General features: G+C 47.4%; 2 protein-coding genes and 1 long non-coding RNA gene across 3 annotated transcripts; all 3 read left to right on the top strand.

Annotated features, from left to right (window-relative positions):
• The first annotated feature begins 440 nt into the window (after positions 1-440).
• On the top strand, positions 441-10,094 carry ENSA (endosulfine alpha). The gene is made up of 3 exons (XM_064732403.1): positions 441-600; positions 2,246-2,374; positions 8,950-10,094. Exons 1-3 carry the CDS (start codon positions 544-546, stop codon positions 9,118-9,120), a joined length of 357 nt encoding a protein of 118 aa, XP_064588473.1. The 5' UTR covers positions 441-543; the 3' UTR covers positions 9,121-10,094.
• A 29-nt stretch (positions 10,095-10,123) lies between these two features.
• Positions 10,124-12,549, top strand: LOC135457692 (uncharacterized). The gene is made up of 2 exons (XR_010442755.1): positions 10,124-10,795; positions 10,835-12,549. It is a non-coding gene; the product is annotated as an uncharacterized LOC135457692 (long non-coding RNA).
• A 4,424-nt stretch (positions 12,550-16,973) lies between these two features.
• MCL1 (MCL1 apoptosis regulator, BCL2 family member) lies at positions 16,974-26,638 on the top strand. Its single transcript, XM_064732636.1, has 3 exons — positions 16,974-17,575; positions 23,034-23,281; positions 25,233-26,638. Exons 1-3 carry the CDS (start codon positions 17,035-17,037, stop codon positions 25,347-25,349), a joined length of 906 nt encoding a protein of 301 aa, XP_064588706.1. The 5' UTR covers positions 16,974-17,034; the 3' UTR covers positions 25,350-26,638.
• Positions 26,639-26,953: the final 315 nt, after the last annotated feature.

Genomic DNA, 26,953 nt, shown 5'->3' with positions numbered 1-26,953 from the left:
TGCAGCCCGGGCTGTGTCTGTGTTTCAGTGGGTGCAGCTGCCGCCGTTGGCATTGTCCGGGAGGGGCGGGATGTGCCCAGGGTGACACGGGTGACATGAGCTGCGGGTGGTCTCAGCTGATGGGTGCGGGTGAGCTCCCTCCTCTCTCAGGCCCCTTTTCCATTCCGGGGGCGCTTTTGGGGCTTTTCGGTGTCCCGGTGTCCCCGCACCCTCCCGGCCCCGGTCTCGAACCTGCGGCTCTGTGGGACAGCGGAAGCCCCGCCTGTTTTCCCTCCCACTCGATGTTTCTCGCTTTCCATTGGCCGCTGTTAATGCCAGTCATTGTTGCCCCGCCCTTTGATGGCACCACCTTCCCTCAGTGCTCCGCCCCCCCGCTCGCACTGATTGGTCAGGTGTGATGTCACTGCGGCCGCTTCTCTGCGTTCATTGGGTAGAGCTGCTGTCCGTCACGCAGCTGAGGCGGTGGAGGCGGTGGCGGCCATTTTGGAGCAGGGCGCGGGGCCGGACGCAGCGGAGGGAGCGCAGAGCCCCCCCCTCGCCGCCATGGCAGCCCCGCTCGGTACCGGCGCCTTCACGGAGGAGACCGGGCAGGAAAAACAGGTGGGGGAACCCCCGGGGGACTGAGGGAGTATCGGGCGAACTCCCACTGGCTCGGCTGCACGTCCCTCTTTCCAGTCCTAAACGGAGATTGGTTATTTCTGTAGTCAGTCTGTCGAAAGCGGGACTGTGATTGGCTACGGGGCTGGGGGGGGGCGGGACTTCCGGATTAGGCTCGATGGCGGTGTGGGGGGTGCGTGGGGTCGGTGGGGTGAGGTCGGGGGGGACCCGGGATGGAGGAACGGGGGTGGGGGGGGGCTGGGATTAACCTGGGGTGGGGGGAATGGGGGTGGGACGGGGGAACTGGGAGGGAATGGGGGAACTGGGATGGGGGAACTGGGATGGGATGGTGGAACTGGGATGGGGGAACTGGGAGGGGGTGACTGGGATGGATGGGGGTAACTGGGATGGGGTAACTGGGATTGCATGGGGTAACTGGTATTGGGGTAATTGGGATGGATGGGGTAATTGGGATGGATGGGGTAATTGGGATGGGATTTGGGTAACTGGGATGGGATTTGGGTAACTGGGATGGGAGGGGGTAACTGGGATTGGGGGAACTGGGAGGGGGTAACTGAGGTTGGGGGAACTGGGATGGGAGAGTGGAACTGGGATAGGGGAACTGGGATGGGGTAACTGGGATGGGGTAACTGGGATGGATTGGGGTAACTGGGATGGATTGGGGTAACTGGGATGGACTGGGGTAACTGGGATGGATTGGGGTAACTGGGATGGATTGGGGTAACTGGGATGGGGTAACTGGGATGGATGGGGTAACTGGGATGGACTGGGGTAACTGGGATGGATTGGGGTAACTGGGATGGACTGGGGTAACTGGGATGGGGTAACTGGGATGGATTGGGGTAACTAATTGTACATTAGTAATGTAATAACTAACGCCAATTTTATTAAATAAATGTTAATGCAATTAATAAATGTAAATTAATAGTGTAATCAATAATGTCAATTTCCTTTAATGAATAAGTTTTGAGTTAAGAAATAAATGTAAATGTAAATTAATAATGTGCATTTCGTTAAATAAATAAATTTTAAATAAATAAATTAATAATGTCAGCAATAATGTGCATTTTATTTAATAAATTTAAATTTGATTAATAAATATAAGTAAATTTAGCTATTATATTGATATAATGTAATGTATAATATAATATAATATAATATAATATAATATAATATAATATAATATAATATAATATAATATAATATAATATAATATATAATAATATATAATGTAATGTAATATAATATAATAATATGTAATGTAATGTAATATAATGTAATATATAATTAATACAGTATTATATTTAATGCTATTAATATTGCATGGTATTAATATTAATATTATATTAATATTAACATTTATTAATATGTTATGTATTGATATATAGTATTAATAAATATATAAATTTATATATTATATTAAATATAAATTAATATAGATAATTAATTAAACAGAAATTTATTTTATTAAATAAATTTTAACTTAATTACTACAGATAAATTAATAAGAAAACAATGAAAATTTCATGAAATAAATTTAAATTTAATTCATAACTATAAACGAATGATGTGATAAATAACGTAACTGTTATTTAATGAATAATTTTTGATTTTTTCTGTATTTCAGGACGGTCAGGAGAAGGACAAGGGCATCTCCCCCGAGCGGGCAGAGGAGGCCAAGCTCAAAGCCAAATATCCCAACCTGGGCCAGAAACCCGGCGGCTCCGATTTCCTCATGAAGAGGCTGCAGAAAGGGGTGAGTGGGGAGCGGCCCCAGGAGAGCCAAAAATGGGGAAAAAATGGGAAAAATTGGGGAAAAATGGGAAAAATGGGAAAAAATGGGAAAATTGGGGAAAAAATCGGAAGTTGGAAAAAATGGGGAAAATGGGAAAAAAATAGGAAGTATGGGGAAAAATGGGGAAAAATTGGGGAATAAAAGGGGAAAAATTGGGGAAAAATGGGGAAAAATCGGAAGATGGGGAAAAAACGGCTCGATTTCTATGAAGAGCTGCAGAAATGATGGGGCTGGGGAGCGCCAAGACCAAAAATGGGGGGAAATGGGGAAAAATTGGGGAAAAAATGGGGGAAAAATGGGAAAAAAATGGGAAAAAATGGGGAAAAAATGGGAAAATGGGAAAAAATGGGAAAAAATCGGAAGTATGGGGAAAAAACGGCTCCGATTTCCTCAGAAGAGCTGCAGAAAGGGTAGTGGGTGGGGGAGCGGCCAGGGAGCAAAATTGGGAAAAAATGGGAAAAAATGGGGGGAAAATGGGAAAAAATGGGGAAAAAATGGGAGAAAAATGGGGAAAAATCAGGAAGTATGGGGAAAAAATGGGGGAAAAAATGGGAAAAAATTGGGGAAAAAATTGGGAAGTATGGGGAAAAAATGGGGAAAAATTGGGAAAAAATGGGAAAAAATCGAGAATATGAAAAATGGGGGGAAAATGGGAAAAAATGGGGAAAAATGGGAAAAAATTGGGGAAAATGGAAAAAATCGGAAGTATGGGGAAAAAAATGGGAAAAATCGGGGAAAATGGGGAAAAAATGCGGAAAAAATTGGGGAAAAATGGGAAAAAATCAGGAAGTATGGGGGAAAATGGGGAAAAAAATGGGAAATTTGGGGAAATCTGGAGGAAAAATGGGGGGAAAAAAAAAGAAAAAATCTGGGAAATTGGGGAAAAATGGGGGGAAAATGAGGGGGGAGAAAGGGAAAAATAATAGGAAAAATAAATGGGAAACAAACTGGGAAAAATCTGGGAAAAAAACCCTGGGAAAACCTGGGAAAAAATGGAGAAAAAATTGGTGAGGAAACCTGGGGAAAAAATGGGAGAAAAATTGAGAAATCTGGGAAAAAACCTCAGAAAATTGGGAAAAAAATGGGGAAAAAATGAGGAAAATCTCTCAAAAATGGGATTAAATCCTCAGAAATGGATCAAAAGACTCCTGGGTTGGGAAAAAGGAAGGAAGGGATCAGGCTTTACTTTGGGAAATTAATTTAATTTATTATCCTACTAAAAAATAATAAATTTACTTATTATTTATATATAAAATTAACATTTTCATTTATTATGCCATTAAGAAATAATAAATGAATTTATTACTTGTATTTAAAATCTAAAATTTAATTAAATTTATATTCCGCTAAGAAATAATAAATGAATTTATTACTTACATATAACATTTGAAATTTAATTAAATTTATATTCCATTAGGAAATAATAAATGAATTTATTACTTATAAATACATATAAATACATATAATTACATATAAATACATATAAATAGTAAATAATAAATTACATATTAAAATACATATTTTATAATACATATAAAATACATATTAAAATACATATAAAATAATAATATATACATTAATATATACATAATACGTACACGTAAAAATTTAAATTGAATTTATTATCCCATTAAGAAATCATCAAGAAATTTATTATGTGTATATAAAGCTTAAAACTTGAATTAAAATTAAAATTGAAAAATAAAAATTTAATTTTACACCCCAAAAATCAATTTAAAATTGAGAAAAAAAAATTAAAATTTTATTTTAACTTCAATTTTTTTTTGGTGTAAAATTAAAATTTTAATTTTAATTGAAGGAGTTGAATTAATTTTAAATTCAATTTAAATGATGGGTGGGATGTGGGATTGGCACTGGGATGCCCTTTGAGCTGGGATGGTGCAGGAAGGGCCAGGGATTGTTCTCTGGGGCAAAAGTCCTGGGTTTGTCACTGGTTTATCATTCCCAGAGTGCTGGTGTGGCAGCCTGGCTCACCCCGTAAATCCTGGCTCTAGGCCTGGTTTATCATCCTAAAAGTCCTGGTTCACCATCCCAAAAATCCTGGCTCTGTCACCCCTAGTTCTTCATCCCAAAAGTCCTGACTCATCATCCTAAAAGTCCTATCTGTCTAGGCCTGGCTCATCATCCCAAAAATCCTGTCTCTGTAGGCCAGGCTCATCCCAAAGATCCTGGCTCATCATCCCAAAAGTTCTGGCTCTCTAGGCCTAGTTCACCATCCCAAAAATCCTGGCTCTGTCACCCCTAGCTCCTCACCCCAAAAGTCCTGGCTCTAGGTGTGGCTTATCATCCCTAAAGTCCTGGTTCATCATCCCAAAAATCCTGTCTCTCTAGGCCTGGCTCATCCCAAAAATCCTGTCTCTAGGACAGGTTCATCATCCCAAAAGTCCTGGCTTTGTAGGCCTGGCTCGCCCCAAAAGTCCTGGCTCATCATCCCAAAAGTGCTGGCTCTGTAGGCCTGGCTGATCCCAAAAATCCTGGCTCATCATCCCAAAAATCCTGGCTCATCATCCCAAAAATCCTGGCTCTGTCACCCCTAGTTCCTCATCCCAGAAGTTCTGTCCCTAGCCCTGGCTCACCACCCCAAAAGTCCTGGTTCATCATCCCAAAAATCCTGTTTCTCTAGGCCTGGCTCACCCCAAAAGTCCTGTCTCTGTCACCCCTAGCTCCTCATCCCAAAAGTCCTGGCTCTGTAGGTCTGGCTCATCCCAAAAATCCTGGTTCACCATCCCAAAAATCCTGGCTCATCATCCCAAAAGTCCTGGTCTCTAGGCCTGGTTCACCCCCCAAAAATCCTGCTCTGTCACCCGAGTTCCTCATCCCAAAAGTCCATGCTCTCTAGGCCTGGCTCACCCAAAGTTCTGTCTCTAGGCCGGTTTATCACCCATAAAAGCCTGGCTCACCACCCAAAAGTCCTGGTTCACCATCTAAAAGTTCTGTCTCTTAGGCCTGGTTCATCATCCAAAATCCTGTGTTCTAGCCGCCATCCAAAAGTCCTGGCTCTGTCCCCCTAGTTCCTCATCCCAAAAGTCCTGGCTCGTAGGCCGGGCTCACCACAAAGATCCTGGGTTTACCATCCCAAGTTCTGTCCTAGCCTGGTTCATCCCAAATTCCTGGTTCACATCCCAAAATCACTGGCCACGCCTAAAAGTCTGCCCTCTCTAGGCTTGGTTCACCATCCTAAAGTCTGGTTCACACCCAAAATCCTGACAAGTGTCACCCTAGCTCCTATCCCAAAGTCCTGGCTCTAGGACCCGGGTATCCAATTCCACTGCAGTGTGATCCTGTCAGCTTCTCACAGGTGGGATCCCAAACCCTGAAAGTGTGATCCCAAATCTCACAGGTGTGATCCCAAATCTCACAGGTGTGATCCCAAACCCTGAAAGTGTGATCCCAAATCTCACAGGTGTGATCCCAAATTTCATAGGTGTGATCCCAAACCTGGCAGTGGGATCCCAAATCTCACAGGTGTGATCCCAAATCTGCAAATTGTGATCCCAGCTTTAGAAAATGTGATCCCAAATCTCACAGGTGTGATCCCAAATTTCATAGGTGTGATCCCAAACCTGGCAGTGGGATCCCAAACCTGGAAAGTGTGATCTTAACTTTGGAAAGTGTGATCCCAAATCTCTCAGGTGTAATCCCAAACCTGGCAGTGTGATCCCAAATCTCACAGGTGTGATCCCAAATTTCATAGGTGTGATCCCAAACCTGGCAGTGTGATCCCAATCTGGGCAGTGTGATCCCAGCTCTCACAGGTGTGATCCCAAATCTGCAAAGTGTGATCCCAGCTTTAGAAAGTGTGATTCCAAATCTCACAGTTAAGATCCCAGATCTCACAGGTGTGATCCCAAATATGGAAAGTGTGATCTTAACTTTGGAAAGTGTGATCCCAAACCTGGCAGTGTGATCCCAGCTCTCACAGGTGTGATCCCAAACGTGGCAGTGTGATCCCAGCTCTCACAGGTGTGATCCCAGATCTCACAGGTGTGATCCCAAATCTCATAGTTATAATCCCAGCTCTCACAGGTGTGATTCCAAATCTGGAAAGTGTGATCCCAGCCCTCACAGATGTGATCCCAAATCTCATAGTTATAATCCCAGCTATCACAGTTATAATCCCAGCCCTGGCAGATGTGATCCCAAACCTGGCAATGTGATCCCAGCTCTCACAGGTGTGATCCCAAATCTCACAGGTGTGATCCCAAACCTGGCAATGTGATCCCAGCTCTCTCAGGTGTGATCCCAGCTCTCTCAGGTGTGATCCCAAACCTGGCAATGTGATCCCAAACCTGGCAGTGTGATCCCAGCTCTCACAGATGTGATCCCAAACCTGGCAGTGTGATCCCAGCTCTCTCAGGTGTGATCCCAAACCTGGCAATGGGATCCCAGCCCTCTCAGACGTGATCCCAGCTCTCTCAGGTGTGATCCCAAACCTGGCAGTGTGATCCCAGCTCTCTCAGGTGTGATCCCAGCTCTCTCAGGTGTGATCCCAAACCTGGCAATGTGATCCCAAACCTGGCAATGTGATCCCAGCCCTCTCAGATGTGATCCCAGATCTCTCAGGTGTGATCCCAAACCTGGCAATGTGATCCCAGCTCTCTCGGGTGTGATCCCAAACCTGGCAGTGTGATCCCAGCTCTCTCAGATGTGATCCCAGCTCTCTCGGATGTGATCCCAGCTCTCTCGGGTGTGATCCCACCATTCCCCAGTTTCCCCTCCCTGCCCCCAGGCCGTGCCAGGGCTCTGGGTCAGGGCCGCCGCCATCCAAAGGTCCCAGCTCTGGGTCAGAGGTGCCTGAGCTGAGTCAGCCTGGGCTGAGTCACTGCCTGGGCCAAAGGCCTTTGGACCTGGCCTGGCTGCTGCCTGCATTTCCCCTGTGCCATCTGCTCAGGGCTGGCAAAGAGCAACCCCAGCACTTCCACATCCAACCCAAACCCCAGCACTCCCTGAGGGATCCACATCCAACCCCAACCCCAACCCCAGCACTCCCTGAGGGATCCACATCCAACCCCAACCCCAACCCCAGCACTCCCTGAGGGATCCACACCCAACCCAAACCCCAGCATTCCCTGAGGGATCCACATCCAATCCCAGCATTCCCTGAGGGATCCACATCCAATCCCAACCCCAGCACTCCCTGAGGGATCCACATCCAACCCAACCCCAGCACTCCCTGAGGGATCCACATCCAACCCAAATCCCAACCCCAGCGCTCCCTGAGGGATCCACATCCAACCCCAACCCCAGCACTCCCTGAGGGATCCACATCCAACCCCAATCCCAGCACTCCCTGAGGGATCCACATCCAACCCAATCCCAGCACTCCCTGAGGGATCCACACCAACCCCAACCCAATCCCAGCACTCCTGAGGGATCCATATCCAACCCCAATCCAGCTCCTGCACACCCAATCCCAAATCCTGCACAGCCAATTTCAGTTCTAACTCCTGCACACCCAATCCCAATCCCAATTTAACCCTCCCCAAAGGGAAAAAGGGAAAGGGATAAAAAGGAGAAAGGGATAAAAAGGAGAAAGGGATAAAAAGCACCAGAGACAAGGGGGAATTTGAAGGGTGTTGAGGCAAACCTGTGCTTTGAAAGTGTTGGGCATCCCAAGCCTGGATTTCTTTTTTTCCCCATGGTTTTGGTGTTTCCCAGCTCCTGCACACCCAACCCCAATCCCAAATCCTGCACACCCAACCCCAATCCCAAATCCTGCACACCCAATCTCAATCCCAAATCCTGCACACCCAATCTCAATCCCAAATCCTGCACACCCAATCCCAAATCCTGCACACCCAATCCCAAATCCTGCACACCCAATCTCAATCCCAAATCCTGCACACCCAACCCCAATCCCAAATCCTGCACACCCAATCCCAATCCCAGCTCCTGCACACCCAATCCCAATCCCAATTTAACCCTCCCCAAAGTTAAAAGGGAAAGGGATAAAAAGGAGAAAGGGATAAAAGCACCAGACACAAGGGGGAATTTGAAGGGTTGAGGCAAACCTTTGTTTTGAGTGTTGGGCAACCCAAGCCTGATTTCTTTTTTTCCCCATGGTTTTGATGTTTCCCAGCTCCTGCACATCCAATCCCAATCCCAAATCCTGCACACCAAATCTCAAATCCTGCACACCCAATCCCAGTTCCTGCACACCAGTCCCAAATCCTGCACACACAATTTCAATTCTAAATCCTGCACAGCCAATCTCAATCCCAAATCCTGCACAGCCAATCTCAATCCCAAATCCTGCACACGCAATCTCAATCCCAATTTAGCCCTCCCCAAAGGGAAAAGGATAAAAAGGAGAAAGGGATAAAAAGGAGAAAGGGATAAAAAGGAGAAAGGGATAAAAAGCACCAGACACAAGGGGGAATTTGAAGGGTGTTGAGGCAAACCTGTGCTTTGAGTGTTGGGCATCCCAAGCCTGGATTTCTTTTTTTCCCCATGGCTCTGTTCTCCCCCTGCCCCTCCTTCACTCCCAATAACCCAAACATTTCTCCCCCTTGCAGCAAAAATACTTCGATTCTGGCGACTACAACATGGCCAAGGCCAAGATGAAGAACAAGCAGCTGCCCAGCGCAGGGCCTGACAAGAACCTGGTGACAGGAGACCACATCCCCACGCCCCAGGACCTGCCCCAGAGGAAATCCTCGCTGGTCACCAGCAAGCTGGCCGGGTAGCTGCACTCCCAGCCCTCTTTTTGTCTCATTTTTTGTTTTGGCTAAATGGATTGAACTTCACTGTACCATAGGGATGGATGGGAGCAGCAGAATCCACGTAGTTTGTTTGAGTTTTTGCAGCAAGAACACCCCAAAGGTGACTGGGATGGCAGGGTTGGGCTGGCCCCTCCTCCCAGAGAGGCTTTGCCTTAATTTTGCTGCTGTTTGGAGCCATCGTGGCTCTGGGACAGCCCCTGGAGGAGGGGACAGGGCAGGGATGAGGGGTGGGAAGGGATGGCAGGGGCTGGGGAGGCAGAGACTGAGCCAGCTGGGCAGGAGAGCGATCCCAGATATGGAAATTGGGATCCCACATCTGGAAATTGGGATCCCACATCTGGAAATTGGGATCCCAGATATGGAAATTGTGATCCCAGATGTGGAAATTGGGATCCCAGATCTGCAAAGAGTGATCCCAGATGTGGAAATTGTGATCCCAGATCTGGAAAGAGTGATCCCAGATATGGAAATTGGGATCCCAGATGTGGAAAGTGATCCCAGGTCTGGAAATTGTGATCCCAGATATGGAAATTGTGATCCTAGATATGGAAATTGTGATCCCAGATCTGGAAATTGTGATCCCAGATTTGGAAAGAGTGATCCCACATCTCACAGGTGTGATCCCAGATGTGGAAATTGTGATCCCAGATCTGGAAATTGTGATCCCAGATATGGAAATTGTGATCCCAGATCTAAAAAGTGATCCTAGATTTGGAAAGAGTGATCCCAGATATGCAAAGAGTGATCCCAGATATGGAAATTGTGATCCCAGATATGGAAATGGTGATCCCAGATCTGGAAATTGTGATCCCAGATGTGGAAATTGTGATCCCAGATCTGAAAAGTGATCCTAGATCTGCAAAGAGTGATCCCAGATCTGGAAATTGTGATCCCAGATATGGAAATTGTGATCCCAGATTTGCAAAGAGTGATCCCAGATCTGGAAATTGTGATCCCAGATTTGGAAAAGTGTAATCCCAGATCTGGAAATTGTGATCCTAGATTTGGAAAGAATGATCCCAGTTATGGCAGGTGTGATCCCAGATCTGCAAAGAGTGATCCCAGATCTGGAAATTGTGATCCCAGATATGGAAATTGTGATCCCAGATATGGAAATTGTGATCCCAGATATGGAAATTGTGATCCCAGATCTAGAAAGAGTGATCCCAGGTTTGGGAAGTGGGATCTCAAATTTGGCAAGTGTAATCCCAGATCTGGAAATTGTGATCCCAGATCTGCAAAGAGTCTCACAGGTGTGACCCCAGGTCTGAAAGTGTGATCTCAGACCTGGAAATTGTGATCCCAGATTTGGAAATTGTGATCCCAGATCTCACAGGTGTGATCCCAGCCCTGAAGGCACAGTCAGCTGTGAGCTTTAGAGCTTCAAAGTGAAGAAATTGGCTGAGATAAAAAAAAAAAAAATTTTTTTTTTTAAAATCTCAGGATAATAAACAGCAGGAGCAGGGGTGTTGTTGTGAGCTGAGATCTGTCCCTGCCTCAGCTCACAAGGGAGACAACACTGAACATTTCCAGAGGGGCTGGGCAGGGTTTGAAACATCTTGGGGTGCTTTGGGGGTAGAGCCCCCCCTCAGCTGGAGGGGCTTGGCTGAATTTGGATAAAAGGGACAAAACCAGAGGGGCTTGGCTGAATTTGGCTAAAAGGCACAAAACCAGAGAGGTTTGACTGAGCTTGACCAGAGGGACTTGGCTGAATTTGGTCAGAGGGACAAAACCAGAGGGGTTTGGCTGAATTTGGCCAGGTGGCCTTGGTTGAATTTGGTCAGAAGGATAAAACCAGAGGGGCTTGGCTGAATTTGACCAGAAGGACACAACCAGAAGGGCTTAGCTGAGCTTGGCCAGAGGTGTTTTGCTGAATTGGTCAGAGGGACACAACCAGAGGGACTTGGCTGAATTTGGCCAGAGGGACAAAACCAGAGGGGTTTGGCTGAATTTGGCCACAAGGGCTTGACTGAATTTGGATAAAGGGACACAACCAAAGGGGCTTGGCTGAATTTGGTCAGAAGGATAAAACCAGAAGGGCTTGGCTGAATGTGGCCAGAAGGATAAAACCAGAAGGGCTGAATTTGGCCAGGTGGGTTTGGCTGAATTTGGATAAAGGGACACAACCAGAGGGGTTTGACTGAATTTGGATAAAGGGATACAACCAGAGGGGTTTGACTGAATTTGGCTAAAAGGGACAAAACCAGAGGGGTTTGACTGAGCTTGACCAGAGGGGCTTGGCTGAATTTGGCTAAAGGGACACAACCAGAAGGGTTTGACTGAATTTGAATAAAGGGACACAACCAGAAGGGTTTGACTGAATTTGGTCAGAAGATTAAAACCAGAAGGGCTGAATTTGGCCAGGTGGGTTTGGCTGAATTTGGCCAGAGGGACAAAACCAGAGGGGTTTGGCTGAATTTGGTCATAAGGATAAAACCAGAAGGGCTTGGCTGAATTTGGCCACAAGGGCTTGGCTGAATTTGGTCAGAGGGACAAAACCAGAGGGGTTTGGCTGAATTTGGTCAGAAGGATAAAACCAGAAGGGCTTGGCTGAGCTTGACCAGAAGGAGAAAACCTGTCCCCTCTGCTGCCCTGGTGTCACTTTTCCATGCAGGGCCAAGTGTGGGCACAGCTGTGCCAGGGCATCCCAAACTTTGATTTTTTTCCCCATTTTTTCCCTTCTTGTATTCAAACCTGGGGAAAAAAATAACAAAACCCCCAAATTAACACCAACATCACAACAAAAAACCCCAAACCTTAGAACCTGCAGAGCCAGGGTTTGGGGTGGCACTGTCCCCTCCTGGTGCCACTTCTCCATGCAGGGACAATTGTGGGCACAGCTGTGCCAGGGCATCCCAAACTTTGATTTTTTTTTTTTCCCTTCTTGTCTTTTCTTTTGTCTCAAGGAAAAACCACCCCAAATTAACACCAAAATCACAACAAAAAAACCAATTGTGGGCACACAAAACCTGCCCCAATTTCAGCCCCCAGGACCAAAGGAGGGCAGGCAGGAGTGAAGGATGCCCAGCAGGGTTTTCCTCCTGTGTGTGTCACCTGTGTCACCTGTGTCACTTCCCTGCCGTGTTTGCCCAGGGTGTGCTGGAATGTGGCTCTGCCTTCAGGTGTTTCCTGGATCCTCCTGTGAGAAAAATCCCTCACAAGGCTGCTCCTGCCACCCTTCAGGGCGAGGACAGGGAGTGTGGTGGCACTGGGAGCTGTCCCTTGTCCCCACAGGGTCCTGTTGTGGCCCCCAGCCCCTGTGGGAGCTGCTCGGGGCAGTGGCTGCACACCCTCCTGCTGCCTGTCCCAGCCATGTTGTAAATAGGTAACAAATATATATATAAAAAAAAAAAATATATATATATATATATAATTTTTTTACATGTTCACCTCTTCTGGACTGCTGTGCTTGCTTTTTATTCAACTCCCCCCAAAAAAAAGGGAAATAAAACCTAAAAGAGGAAATAAAAGGGAAAGGTGCAGAGGGGAATTGCTGCTCTGGGGGGTGTCCCTGTGCTGGGGGGGGACAGAGGGAGGGGACAGCCCCCTAAAACGTGTGGGGACAGCCCCAAAATGTCTGGAGACACCCTCCAAACTGCAGGGACACCCTCCAAATGTATGGGGACACCCTCCATATGTGTGGGGACAGCCCCCAAACGTGTGGGGACACCCTCCAAAATGTGTGGGGAGACCATCCAAACGTGTGGTGACAGCCCCAAGATATGTGGGGACAGCCCCAAAACGTGTGGGGACACCATTCAAATGTGTGGGGACACCCTCCAAATGTGTGGGGACAGCCCCCAAATGTATGGGGACACCCTCCAAACGTGTGGGGAGACCCCAAAACATGTGGGGACAGCCCCAAAACATCGGGACAGGCCTAAAACATGTGGGAACACCCTCCAGACGTGTGGGGACAGCTCCAAAACGTGTGGGGACAGGCCTAAAACATGTCGGGACACCCTCCAAACGTGTGGGGACACCTCCCAAATGTGTGGGGACACCCCAAAACGTGTGGGAACAGGCCTAAAACATGTCGGGACACCCTCCAAACGTGTGGGGAGACCCCAAAACATGTGGGAACACCCCCTAAATGTATGGGGACACCCTCCAAAACGTGTAGGGACAGCCCCAAACGTGTGGGGAAACCCCAAAACATGTGGGGACAGGCCTAAAACATGTGGGAACACCCTCCAAAACGTGTGGGGACAGCCTCCAAATGTGTGGGGACAGCCCCAAAATGTGTGGGGACAGCCCCAAAATGTGTGGGGACAGGCCTAAAACATGTCGGGACACCCTCCAAATGTGTGGGGAGACCCCAAAACATGTGGGGACAGCCCCAAAACGTTGGGACATGCCTAAAACATGTGGGAACAGGCCTAAAACATGTCGGGACACCCTCCAAATGTGTGGGGAGACCCCAAAACATGTGGGGACAGCCCCAAAACGTGTGGGGACAGGCCTAAAACGTGTCGGGACACCCTCCATATGTGTGGGGACAGCTCCAAAACGTGTGGGGACACCCTCCAAATATGTGGGGACACCCCAAAACGTGTGGGGACAGGCCTAAAACATGTGGGAACAGGCCTAAAACATGTCGGGACACCCTCCAAACGTGTGGGGACACCCTCCATAATGTGTGGTGACAGCCTCCAAATGTATGGAGACACCCTCCAAAACTTGTGGGGACAGCCCCAAAACGTGTGGGAACAGGCCTAAAACATGTCGGAACACCCTCCAAACATGTGGGGACACCCCTAAATGTATGGGGACACCCTCCAAAACGTGGGGACAGCCCCAAAACGTCAGGACAGGCCTAAAACGTGGGAACGCCCTCCAAAAGTGTGGGGAGACCCGAAAACATGTGGGGACACCCCAAAACGTGTGGGGACAGCCCCCAACTGTGGGGACACCCTCCAAACGTGTGGGGACACCCTCCAAATGTGTGGGGACACCCTCCAAAACTTGTGGGGAGACTCCAGTATGTGTGGGGATACCCCTCAAATGTGTGGGCTCACAGAGGCACTGGTGGGCACAGGGGAGGGATTTTACCAACCCAAACCTTTGCTCGAGCTGCAAATCCTTCCCCTCTGCCCCACCGTGCCACCCTTGTCCCCAGTGCCACCCCTCAGGCTCATTTTGGGGTGCATGGTGGGGGGTGCCGAGTCCCACCTGGGGGATTTTCATCCCTGAGCTTTTCCCCTGGGTGTGTCCCTATCCTGGATTTCCCAAAAAACCTGGGAATTCCCGAGGCCTGGAGGCCACGCCGGGACCCTGAGGGGACAGGCGGGGAGGGACACGCTGTTCCAGCTCGTGTTTGTGCTCAGGCCTTGGCACCAGCTCCCAGAAATGTGCCGGGTGCTGCCAGAGCTCCCTGCTCTCGCTCCTGCTGCCAAGAATTCCTTCCCAGACAAGGACACGCATTCCTTGGGGCCACGGGAAGGATTCTGAGAGGGACGGATTTCATTCATCTGGGTTTGGGGTGGGTGACAAAGGGGACAGGAGGTGGGGACACCCAGGGGGATGAACAGCCCTGGATTTGGTGAGCTGGGACATCTCAGGGTGTCAGAGCACGCTGGGTTTGGTTTGTCACAGTTTGTCCCCAAAAATGGTGGCAGGGAGGTGGCAGCTCCAAACAGAGCACGCTGGGTTTGGTTTGTCACAGTTTGTCCCCAAAAATGGTGGCAGGGAGGTGGCAGCTCCAAACAGAGCACAGTGATGGTGACAGAAGCTATTTTTTATTATATATAAAAATATAGATCTATTTCTTCTTCTATATAAAAATATAGAATATACATTTCTTCTTCTATATAAAATATATAATTTTCTTCTTCTATATAAAAATATAGAATATACATTTCTTCTATATAGAAATACAGAAGATCCATTTCTTCTTCTATATAAAAATACAGGCTATCTATTCCATATAAAAATACAGATCTATTTCTTCTATATAAAAATATAGAATAGCTATTTATTCCTCTGTATCAAAATATAGAAAATCTATTTCTTCTATATAAAAATATAGAATATATATTTCTTCTTCTATATAAAAATATAGAAGATCTATTTCTTCTTCTATATAAAAATATAGAATATACTTTTCTTCTTCTATATAGAAATATAGAAGATATTTTTTTTCTTCCATATAAAAATACAGAGTATACATTTCTTCTTCTATATAAATATAAAAATACAGAAGATCTATTTCTTCTTCTGTATAAAATATATAATTTTCTTCTTCTATATAAAAATATAGAATATACATTTCTTCTATATAGAAATACAGATGATCCATTTCTTCTTCTATATAAAAATACAGGCTATCCCATATAAAAATACAGATCTATTTCTTCTATATAAAAATATAGAATAGCTATTTATTCCTCTGTATCAAAATATAGAAAATCTATTTCTTCTATATAAAAATATAGAATATACTTTTCTTCTTCTATATAGAAATATAGAAGATATATTTTTTCTTCCATATAAAAATATAGAATATCTGTTTCTTCTTCTATATAAATATAAAAATACAGAAGATCTATTTCTTCTTCTATATAAAATATATAATTTTCTTCTTCTATATAAAAATATAGAATATACATTTCTTCTATATAGAAATACAGAAGATCCATTTCTTCTTCTATATAAAAATACAGAATATCTATTCCATATAAAAATACAGATCTATTTCTTCTATATAAAAATATAGAATAGCTATTTCTTCTATATAAAAATATAGAAGATCTATTTCTTCTTCTATATAAAAATATAGAATATACTTTTCTTCTTCTATATAGAAATATAGAAGATATATTTTTTCTTCCATATAAAAATATAGATCAATTTCTTCTATATAGAAATACTAGAAGATATTTTTTTTCTTCTATATAAAAATATAGAGTATACATTTCTTCTTCTATAAATAGTGTATTTATATAGAAATATAGACTACATATTTCTTATTCTATATAAAAGTATAGAATATCTATTTATTCCTCTGTATCAAAATATAGATCTATTTCTTCTTTATAAAAATATAGAATATCTATTTCTTCTTATATATAAAATATAGAATATATATTTATTCTATATAGCAATATAGACTATATATTTCTTCTATACAAAAGGATAATAATATATATTTCTTCTTCTATATAAATATAAAAATATATAGAGTATTTCTTCTTCTAGATAGAAATATAGAATATTTATTTCTTCTATATAGAAATATAGAATATATCTCTTCTATATAGAAATATAGAATATATATTTATTTTTATTTTATATAAAGATATAGAATATTTATTTTTTTCCTATATTTCTTCCACTTTTATATTCTAAATCTCCGTCCCTTCTTTCAAACCCCATTTTGGCCACACCAGCGGGGCCGTGCTGGCTCCAGCCCCGCACTCGGGGGATGCTCGGTGCTGCGGGACCGGGAAGGGACCGGGGATGGATCGGGGATGAACCGGGAATGGATGGACCGGGAATGAACCGGGCCCCTCCGGCAGGCACGGGACACACGTGGCCGGTCGGTGCCCGAGGATGCTCGGCGCTGCCGGGGGCTCTGTCCCGGGGATCCCGTTCCCCGCCGTGCTCGGAGGGATGCGGGACCAGCCCGGCGCTACCGGGGAGCTGCTGCCCGGTACCGGCAAGAACCGGGGACACCGGGAGTGGGGCACCGAGCTGGGGGGATGGAGGGGATGGCTGCTCCTTTGCGCTCTTTTTTCAGCCTCAAGAACGGAAGCGGAGGTGGAAAAAGCCGCTCGCTGTCCCGCCCTCGCTCCGCCTCTACGGCGTCACCGCCGCCGGTTATATAACCCGGCCGCGCCGGTCCCGCCCGCACCCCGCCGGCCGCTCGCACCGGGCGCCATGTTCGCCGTGAAGCCGAAAACCGTCATCGGCTTCAACCTCTACTGCGGCGGCTCCCCGGCGCTGGCGCCCGGCGGGCCGGAGCAGCGCCCGGAGCCCGCGGCCGCCGCCGCCGCCGCCTCAGAGCCGCCCCGCGAGCGCTCCGGGGCCGCCGCCGGCCGCGCCGACCCCCCCCGCGCGCTGATTGGCCGAGGCGCTGCGCCGCGCGCGCTGATTGGCTGCGGCGCGACTCTATGGCGCCCCGAAGAGGAGCTGGACGGGTGCGACCCCGAGCCCGAGCGCGGCCCCGCCGCCGATTCGCTGCCCGGGACCCCCCCGGGGCCTCCGGACGGGCTCCGGCAGGACTCGCTGGAGCTCATCAGCCGCTACCTGAGGGAAGCGGCGGGAGAGGCGCAGCCCAGCGCTAAGAAACTTTTTCAGGGTCTCCTGGGTGGTCCCGGCCGGCCGGGCTCGGCGGGGGATGCGGTGATGGAGAAGGCGCTGGAAACGCTGCGGAGAGTCGGCGACGGCGTCATGAGGAAACACGAGCTCGCCTTCCAAGGTGTGTGTCCGTCGAATGCTCCGGGAGGAGGCCGAGACCCCCGTGCTCTCCGTTGGGCCTGTCCCGGTGCCCGGAGCGGGTTTGGGCCGGGGGTGATGCCCTCATGGCCGGGGTCTCGGCCGGCTCATCGATACGACGTGGCTTTGGTTCGGAAGGGGTTAAAAGCGGTTGGGAAGCGCTCAAAACCGAAACTGAACTTTGTTCCGTGGGGACGAGGAAAAGGCGCTGTTGGTGTGTGCAGAGGAGATAATGTGGTTACAGATTAGCCCCGGGTCCTCCTCGTGTCCCCCTCGGCTCGGGCTGAGGCTGCAAATAACCCCGAGAGAGCAAAAACTGGGGAGATCAGGAGGTTCAGAGCCTCATCCCCCCAATTTAGGTGCAAGGGGATTTTTGGGCGATGTTCTCATGGAATTTTGGAATGGTTTGGGTTGAAATAGACTTTAAAACTCATCCAAAATGGGTAAGGACACCTTCTGCCATCTCAGGTTTGTCCAAACCCTGTCCAACCTGGCCTTGGACACTCCCAGGGGCAGCCACGGCTTCTCTGGGAAATCCATTTTAATTTAAAGATTGGTGAGCTCAGGAGTTTCAGATCCTCACCACCACCAAGTTTAGGTGCAAGGGGATTTTTGAGCAATGTTCTCATAGAACCATGGAATGGTTTGGGTTAAAATAGACCCAAAAACTCATCCAGTGCCATGGGCAGAGACCCTTTCCACCATCCCAGCCCTGTCCAACCTGGCCTTGGGCACTCCCAGGGATCCAGGGGCACCCACAGCTTCTCTGGGAAATCTGTTTTAATGTATTTAAAGCGTCCAAAGATTGGTCAGCTCGGGGTTTTCAGCCTGCCCAGTTTAGGTGCAAGGGGATTTTTAGTGAGGGGAATTCTTCTGGGTGATGTGCTCATAGAACCATGGAATGGTTTGGGTGTAAATAGACCCAAAAACTCATCCAGGCCCAAGAGCAAGGACATTTTCCACCATCCCAGGGTGCTCCAAACCCTGTCCAACACTGCCAGGGATGCAGGGGCAGCCACAGCTGCTCTGGGAAATCTCTTTTCATGTGTTTAATCCCAAACATCCAAATATTGGGGAGCTCAGAAGTTAAGGGTTAGATCCTCATCCCTCAGTTTAGGTGCAAGGAGATTTTTGGGCAATGTTCTCATAGAACCATGGAATGGTTTGGTTTAAAAAAGACCCAAAAACTCATCCAGTGCCATGGCAGGGAGACCCTTTCCACCATCCCAGGCTGCTCCAAACTGTCCAACCTGGCCTTGGGCACTTCCAGGGATTCCCAGATTTCTGTGGAAAATCCATTTTCACACATTTCACCCCTTTCTGCAGGGCCCTGAAGCAGCTGTAGGAATTTGACCCCCAGTTCCTGTCCTGGGGATGAACTGGAAATGAGAAGTGACCAGTTTGTGTCACTGGTTTTGTGTCACTCGGGCTGGTTTGGGGCTGGTGCTGGCGTATGGAGCCCAGCAAAGCAGGGCGGTGTCTGCATTTCCTGCAGCAGTTTTGGGGTTTCTGCAGCAGTTTTGGGGTTTCTGCAGCAGTTTTGGGGTTCTTTGGGGGTGTTAGGGTGCAGATTCCTGCAGCAGTTTTGAGAATTTAGGATGCAGGTTCCTGTTGTGCTTTTAGGGTTCAGGTCCCTGCAACAGTTTTGGGGTTTCTGTAGCAGTTTTGGGATTCCCGTAGCAGTTTTGGGGTTTCTCTAGCAATTTTGAGGTCCCTGTAGCAGTTTTGGGGTTCCTGTAGCAGTTTTGGGGTTTCTGTAGCAGTTTTGAGGTCCCTTGCAGCAGTTTTGGGGTTCCTGGCGTTGTTTGGGTGCTGTCTGGTGAAACACCTTCCTCCTTGCAGGATGTGCCATTTTCTCAGCTCGTCCCTTTTTTTGGTTCCTTTCTTTTTCGTTTATTGAGCACAAAGAGCTTCGGTTTCATTCTTAGCTGTGCTGTGGGATCAGTTCCTGTGCCCCAGTTCCCAGGTGGGATCAGTTCCTGTGGGATCCATTCCTGCCCCCAGTTCCCAATGGGATCAGTGGGATCAGTTCCTGTGGGATCAGTTCCTGTGCCCAATTCCCTGTGGGATCAATGGGATCAGTTCCTGGGGGATTAGTTCCTGGCCCCAATTCCCAGAGGGAAAGGCAGTGGGATCAGTTCCTGGCCCCAATTCCTGTGGGATCAGTTCCTGTGGGATCGGTTGCTGGCCCCAATTCCCAGGGGGATCAATGGGATCAGTTCCTGTGGGATCAGTTCCTGGCCCCAATTCCCAGGGGGATCAATGGGGTCAGTTCCTGTGGGATCAGTTCCTGTGCCCAATTCCCTGTGGGATCAATGGCCCCAATTCCTGTGGGATCAGTTCCTGTGGGATCGGTTGCTGGCCCCAATTCCCAGAGGGATCAATGGGGTCAGTTCCTGTGGGGTCAGTTCCTGCCCCAAATTCCTGTGGGATCAGTTCCTGTGGGATCAGTTCCTGTGGGATCAGTTCCTGTGGGATCAGTTCCTGGCCCCAATTCCTGTGGGATCAGTTGCTGGCCCCAATTCCTGTGGGATCACTTCCTGTGGGATCAGTTCCTGGCCCCAGTTCCCAGAGGGATCAATGGGATAAGTTCCTGGCTGCAATTCCCCCTGGGGTCAATGGGGTCAGTTCCTGTGGGATCAGTTCCTGGCCCCAGTTCCCTGTGGGATCAGTGGGATCAGTTCCCCATGGGATCAGTTGCTGTGGGATCGGTTTCTGGCCCCAATTCCCTGTGGGATCAATGGGGTCAGTTCCTGTGGGATCAGTTCCTGTGGGATCAGTTCCTGTGGGATCAGTTCCTGTGGGATCAGTTCCTGTGGGATCAATGGGATCAGTTCCTGTGGGGTCAGTTCCTGTGGGATCAGTTCCTGTGGGATCAGTTGCTGTGGGATCGGTTTCTGGCCCCAATTCCCTGTGGGATCAGTGGGATCAGTTCCTGTGGGATCAGTTCCTGTGGGATCAGTGGGATCAGTTCCTGTGGGATCAGTTGCTGTGGGATCGGTTTCTGGCCCCAATTCCCTGTGGGGTCAGTTCCTGTGGGATCAGTTGCTGGCCCCAATTCCCTGTGGGATCAGTGGGATCAGTTCCTGTGGGATCAATGGGGTCAGTTGCTGTGGGATCAGTTCCTGTGGGATCGGTTGCTGTGGGATCAGTTCCTGTGGGGTCAGTTCCTGTGGGATCAGTGGGATCGGTTCCTGTGGGATCAGTTCCTATGGGATCGGTTGCTGTGGGATCAGTGGGATCAGTTCCTGTGGGATCAATGGCCCCAATTCCCTGTGGGATCAATGGGATCGGTTCCTGTGGGATCGGTCGCTGGCCCCCGCTCCCGGACATTCCTGGGGGATGACTCTCTCTCAGCAGCGGTGCCGGGGCTGGGCGGTTTCCTGAGCAGCCTCGGTGATTTCCTGAGCGGGCACAGGAGGAACTGCCCGGGCCGTTCGTGCACATTGAGCAATGGCCGAGCAGTGACGCCTTTGGCTTGGCACAGCCTCGGCTCTTTGCCCTGCATGGAGGGCACTGCAGGGCCAGATGGGCACAATTTTAAATAATTATTTCATTATAATTTATAATTTAATTATAATAATAATTTATTTTAGCCAGGCAGAGCTAAAATTAATTAAATAACTATTTAAAATTGAAATTTTAAATTAATTTTAATTTTCAATTATTTTAAAATAGGATTTTAAATTAGGATTTAATTTAAATTATTCATTCAAATTATTTTTATTTCCATTAAAATTATTTAAAATTATCTTAAAAGAATTTAAATTATTTTAACTTTCTTTGATTCTATGATTTAATTTTTTTATTATTTTTATTTTAAATTCTTTAAAAATTATCTTAAAATAATGCAAAGTACTTTAAAATAATCTTATTTTATTGAAATTATTTTTTTGACATTATTTTTATCTTAATTTAAATTATTTTCAATTATCTTAAAAGAATTTAAATTAGAATTGCTTAAATAAGAATTCTTAAATAAGAATTGCTGAGCCAGTCTTGCTGGATAACCAAGGAGGCAAAGGGGATTTTATGTTATTTAGAAAGGGTTTTTATGCCTTAGAGCAAAGGATAAACCCACCCCAAACAAGAAGATGTTTTTACCAAGCAGAAAGATTCCACAGAAAAACAAGTCAGCAAAGCTTGAAAGCAGGAAAAATAATCTCAGAATTTTCCACTGCAAGAAAACTGAAAAACAACTTTTAGCTTAAACTGTAATGTACTGACTTTTAGTGATTGGAGAGCAGTAACATGAATATGGGAATTTTGAATATTATATATTATAGTATACCACTATAAAATGGTAATTATAGGAGTTATGATAGGCTATAGGTAAAAAATAAGGTATAGATTGGTTCTGCTGTATTAAAATGCTCAGCAAAGAAAAGCTTATAATGTATTTGTAAGGAAAAGAAAAGTTTATAATGTAATGTAATCAAAAGAAAAGTATATAAAGCAGTGTAATCAAAAATATATAATGCATTGTAACCAAAAGAAAAGTTTGTAATGCATTGTAAGCAAAGTAAATAATGAAGTGTAACCAAAAGGAAAGTTTGTAAGGCATTGTAACCAAAAGAAAAGTATATAATGCAGTGTAACCAAAAGAAAAGTATATAATGCAGTGTAACCAAAAGGAAAGTATGTAATGCATTGTAACAAAAAGAAAAGTACATAATGCAATGTAACAAAAAAAAAGTATTCAATGCATTGTAAGCAAAAGGAAAGTTTGTAATGCATTGCAACCAAAAGAAAAGTTTATAAATTATTATAATATTATAAATTATTATAAATTTTATAATTCTATAATATTATAAATTATTATATATAATTATTATTTATATATTATTATATATTAAATTATTATATATAATATTATATATTATAAATTATAAATTTTATAATATTATAAATTTATATATATATTATAATATTATAAATTATTAAAATATAAATTATAAAAAATGCATTGTAAGCAAAGTAAATAATGCAGTGTAACCAAAAGGAAAGTTTGTAAGGCATTGCAACCAAAAGAAAAGTTTATAATGCATTGCAACCAAAAGAAAAGTACATAATGCAATGTAACAAAAAAAAAAGTATTCAATGCATTGTAAGCAAAAGGAAAGTTTGTAATGCATTGTAACCAAAAGAAAAGTTTATAATGCAGTGTAACCAAAAGAAAAGTATGTAATGCATTGCAACCAAAAGAAAAGTTTCTAATGCAGTGTAACTAAAAGTTTATAATGCATTGCATCCAAAAGAAAAGTTTCTAATGCAATGTAACCAAAATAAAAGGTTGGATTGGTTACATCCAGGCCTGCCTGCAGCTGGAGCTGAAGCTGTGGGCGCAGCTCTGCCTCCCACCACATGCTGCCTGTTATAAACTGCATTTTGAAGAGCTGCCTGTGCTCCTGCACCCCTCCCTGAAGCTGTTGGTTTTGCAGGGATGCTGAGGAAGCTGCAGATCCAGCAGGAGGAGGACCTGCAGTGCGTGGTGGAGGTGGCAGCCCAGATGTTCAGCGACGGCGTCACCAACTGGGGACGGGTTGTGACCCTCATCGCCTTCGGGGCCTTCGTGGCCAAGCACCTCAAGAGCATCCAGCAGGAGCAGAGCGTCAGCAGCCTGGCTGGGATCATCACCGACGCCCTGGTGAACTCCAAGAGGGAGTGGCTGGAGAGCCAGGGGGGCTGGGTGAGTCACCATTCCTGGGATTCCGGAACTTTCCCCGACATTCCGGCCTTCTCCTGCTCCCGGGGTGAGGGGCAGTGCTGGCTCGCTGTCGCCAGGGGGGTTTGTGGGCTGGCTGAGGTGGTTTGAGGTAAAAAGCAGCTTTTGGAGTGTTCCTGCCCAGCTTGGAGGCAGCATTGCCAAAATCAGGGCGGCCCTGGGAGGGCTGGGGTGGCTGGAATGGGGCTGGGGGAGCACAGGGGGTGAGCAGGATGAAATGGGGCTGGGAATGTGCAGGATGAAATGGGGCTGGGGGAGCACAGGGGATGAGCAGGATGAAATGGGGCTTGGGAATGTTTTAGGATGAAATGGGGCTGGGGATGTTTTAGGATGAAATGGGATTGGGGGGTGTTTGAGGCTGAAATGGGTCTGGGGGATATTTGAGGCTGAAATGGGGCTGGGGGATGTGCAGGATGAAATGGGGCTGGGGGAGCACAGGGGATGAGCAGAATGAAATGGGGCTTGGGAAGCACAGGAGCACACTGGGATGTGAAGAATGAAATAGGTCTGGGGGATATTTGAGGCTGCAATGGGTCTGGGGTGTTTTAGGCTGAAATGGGTCTGGGAGTGTTTGAGGCTGAAATGGGTCTGGGGGTTATTTAAGGCTGAAATGGGTCTGGGGGTGTTTGAGGCTGAAATGGGCTGGGGTGTTTCAGAATGCAATGGGGCTGAGGGTGCACAATGGGATGTGTAGGCCTCAGTGGGTCTGGGGGTGTTTGAGGCTGAAATGGGGCTGGGGGATATTTGAGGCTGAAATGGGTCTGGGGGTTATTTAGGCTGAAATGGGGCTGAGGGTGCACAATGGGATGTGTAGGCCGCAGTGGGTCTGGGGGTGTTTGAGGCTGAAATGGGTCTGGGGGATATTTGAGGCTGAAATGGGGATGGGGGAGCACAATGGGATGAGCAGGCTGAAATGGGTCTGGGGGATATTTGAGGCTGAAATGGGTCTGGGGGTGTTTGAGGCTGAAATGGGGCTGGAGGTGTTTCAGGATGCAATGGGGCTGAGGGTGCACAATGGGATGTGTAGGCCGCAGTGGGTCTGGGGCTGTTTGAGGCCGCAGTGGGTCTGGGGGATATTTGAGGCTGAAATGGGTCTGGGGGTGTTTGAGGCTGAAATGGGTCTGGAGGTGTTTGAGGCTGAAATGGGTCTGGGGGTGTTTTAGGCTGCAATGGGGCTGAGGGTGCACAATGGGATGTGTAGGCCGCAGTGGGTCTGGGGGATGTTTGAGGCTGAAATGGGTCTGGGGGTGTTTTAGGATGCAATGGGTCTGGGGGTGTTTGAGGCTGAAATGGGTCTGGGGGTGTTTTAGGCTGAAATGGGGCTGAGGGTGCACAATGGGATGTGTAGGCCGCAATGGGTCTGGGGGATGTTTGAAGCTGAAATGGGTCTGAGGATGTGCAGGATGATATGGGGCTGGGGTAGCACAGGGGATATTTGAGGCTGAAATGGGTCTGGGGGTGTTTTAGGCTGAAATGGGGCTGAGGGTGCACAATGGGATGTGTAGGCCGCAGTGGGTCTGGGGGTGTTTGAGGCCGCAGTGGGTCTGGGGCTGTTGAAGGCCACAATGGGTCTGGGGCTGTTTGAGGCCACAGTGGGTCTGGGGCTGTTTAAGGCCACAATGGGTCTGGGGCTGTTTGAGGCTGCAATGGGTCTGGGGGTTTTTGAAGGCTGAAATGGGTCTGGGGGTTTTTTAAGGCTGAAATGGGTCTGGGGGTGTTTTAGGCTGCAATGGGGCTGAGGGTGCACAATGGGATGTGTAGGCCGCAGTGGGTCTGGGGCTGTTTGAGGCCGCAGTGGGTCTGGGGCTGTTTGAGGCCGCAGTGGGTCTGGGGGATGTTTGAGGCCGCAATGGGTCTGGGGGCTGTGCCAGGCAGGCTGCCCCCCCATCTGACCCCCCTCCCCTCTCTCTCCCAGGAGGGCTTTGTGGACTTTTTCCGCGTGGAGGACCTGGAGAGCAGCATCCGGAACGTTCTGATGGCCTTCGCGGGCGTGGCCGGCCTGGGCGCCAGCCTGGCCTACATGATCCGGTGAGCCTGGAGCTGCCCTGGACGCGCCCGGGAGCATTTTGGGGAGCATCTGGGGAGGACTTGGGCTCCCTGGGGCTGCACAGCCGCCCTGCTCCCTCTGAAGCTGGACTTGAGTGACCCCAGGAGGACGTGGAGCTGTCCCCGGAGCCCAGCTGGTTGCTGAGGAAGAGGAAGGTGTGATCCCAGCTGATGGATGGATGGATGGATGGAGGATTTGTGGCTTTGGGAAGAGAATTTTTTCCTCTCTGCTTCCCTCAAGTGGACTTGGCTTCACTTGGATCCCAGAGGGAACCATCTCCAGCAGCTCCTGCTGGGCTGGGCGAGGCAGCTGAGCCTGGAGCAGATGTTTTGAGGCTTGTGGTTGTGTGGGGTTTTTGGGTTTTGTTTTTTTAAACGTTTTTTTTTTTTTTTTCTGGAAATAGCACCTTCTGCTGCCTCTGTGCCCTGCCTAAACTCGCAGCTCTGGAGCAGAAGCACTGCATGCTGGAAATGTTGTGCCAGGGAGTGCCAGAGCTGTGCCAGAGCCGGTGCCACCGAGCTGGAGCCCTGCCCAGCCCCTTCCCTCCCCTTGGCACAGGGCTTGGAGGGGCTGGGGGTCACCCCAAACTCTGTCCTGGCCCCACTCACACAGCCAGTTCACAAATAACAAATACATTTTGTAATTATGTAAAAAAAAAAAAACCACCCCCGGTTGGCTGGGGAGGATGTAGAGAACCTGTAAATGTCTATAAATCTGTAGAATATATACATTTTTACAGAGCTGACGATACAAAAAAAAGGAGGAATTCATTGTGAATGTGGCTTCATTCCTGAGGGAAGCAGCATTTTTGAACTCCACTCCTGGGAGGGTGACAGAGGGTGACACGCAGCAGTGGCCTGGCTGTGACCACGGCTGGCTGGCAGCAGCTGATGGTTCTGGTTTTGCTTTTAAATCTTTATTTTTTATTTTTGGTGTTTGCTCCCTCTTGGTGGGGGTGGGGGAGCTGTGGAAGTTCCTTGTGGCCACTTCCTTCTCTCCCCTTCCTCCTCCTCCTCCTCCTCCTCCTCGGAGCCGTGAGCTGGACAGAGCTGATGGTTGAATGTAGAACGTTCTGGAGCTGCTCCTGCAGCTCCTTCAGGGCTTCCCCACCAGGGCATTTTGATGCCCAAGGGGGTTCCTTGCCCACCCTGGCTGCACTGGTGGGACCCCATGGGACCCCCATTGTCCCCAGGTGTCCCCTGGAGCCACAGCCAGGCCCTGCTTGTGTGCACAACAAGCTGTAGTTTGGTCAATAAATGTCTTTTTTTGGTTTTTTTTTTTCTCATTTCCTTTGCTGCCAAACTCGTTTTCCCTCCCCAGCATTTGGGCTTTGCCACCAAAACAAAGGGACCTGCAGCTTTGGGGACATTGGGACATTGCCATTCTCATTTCCATCTCTGTGGGGTTTTAATCACAGAATTCCAGGTTGGATTGGGTGGGGAGAGACTTTAAAATTCATTTTTTTCCACCTCCTGACCATGGAGATCTTCCAGCTCCTGTGCAAATAATTCCAGAGATGGGGGATTCAGGAATTCTCTGGAAAATCTGTGCCAGGGCCTCACCCAGCACTGCTGCAGTTTCCTTCCCCT

This window comes from Zonotrichia leucophrys, chromosome 25 (genome assembly GCF_028769735.1).
Source record: "Zonotrichia leucophrys gambelii isolate GWCS_2022_RI chromosome 25, RI_Zleu_2.0, whole genome shotgun sequence".
NCBI classification, from domain to species: Eukaryota; Metazoa; Chordata; class Aves; order Passeriformes; family Passerellidae; genus Zonotrichia; species Zonotrichia leucophrys.
The sequence above is the reverse complement of the archived record's forward strand: the minus strand, read 5'-3'. Positions and strand labels throughout refer to the sequence as shown.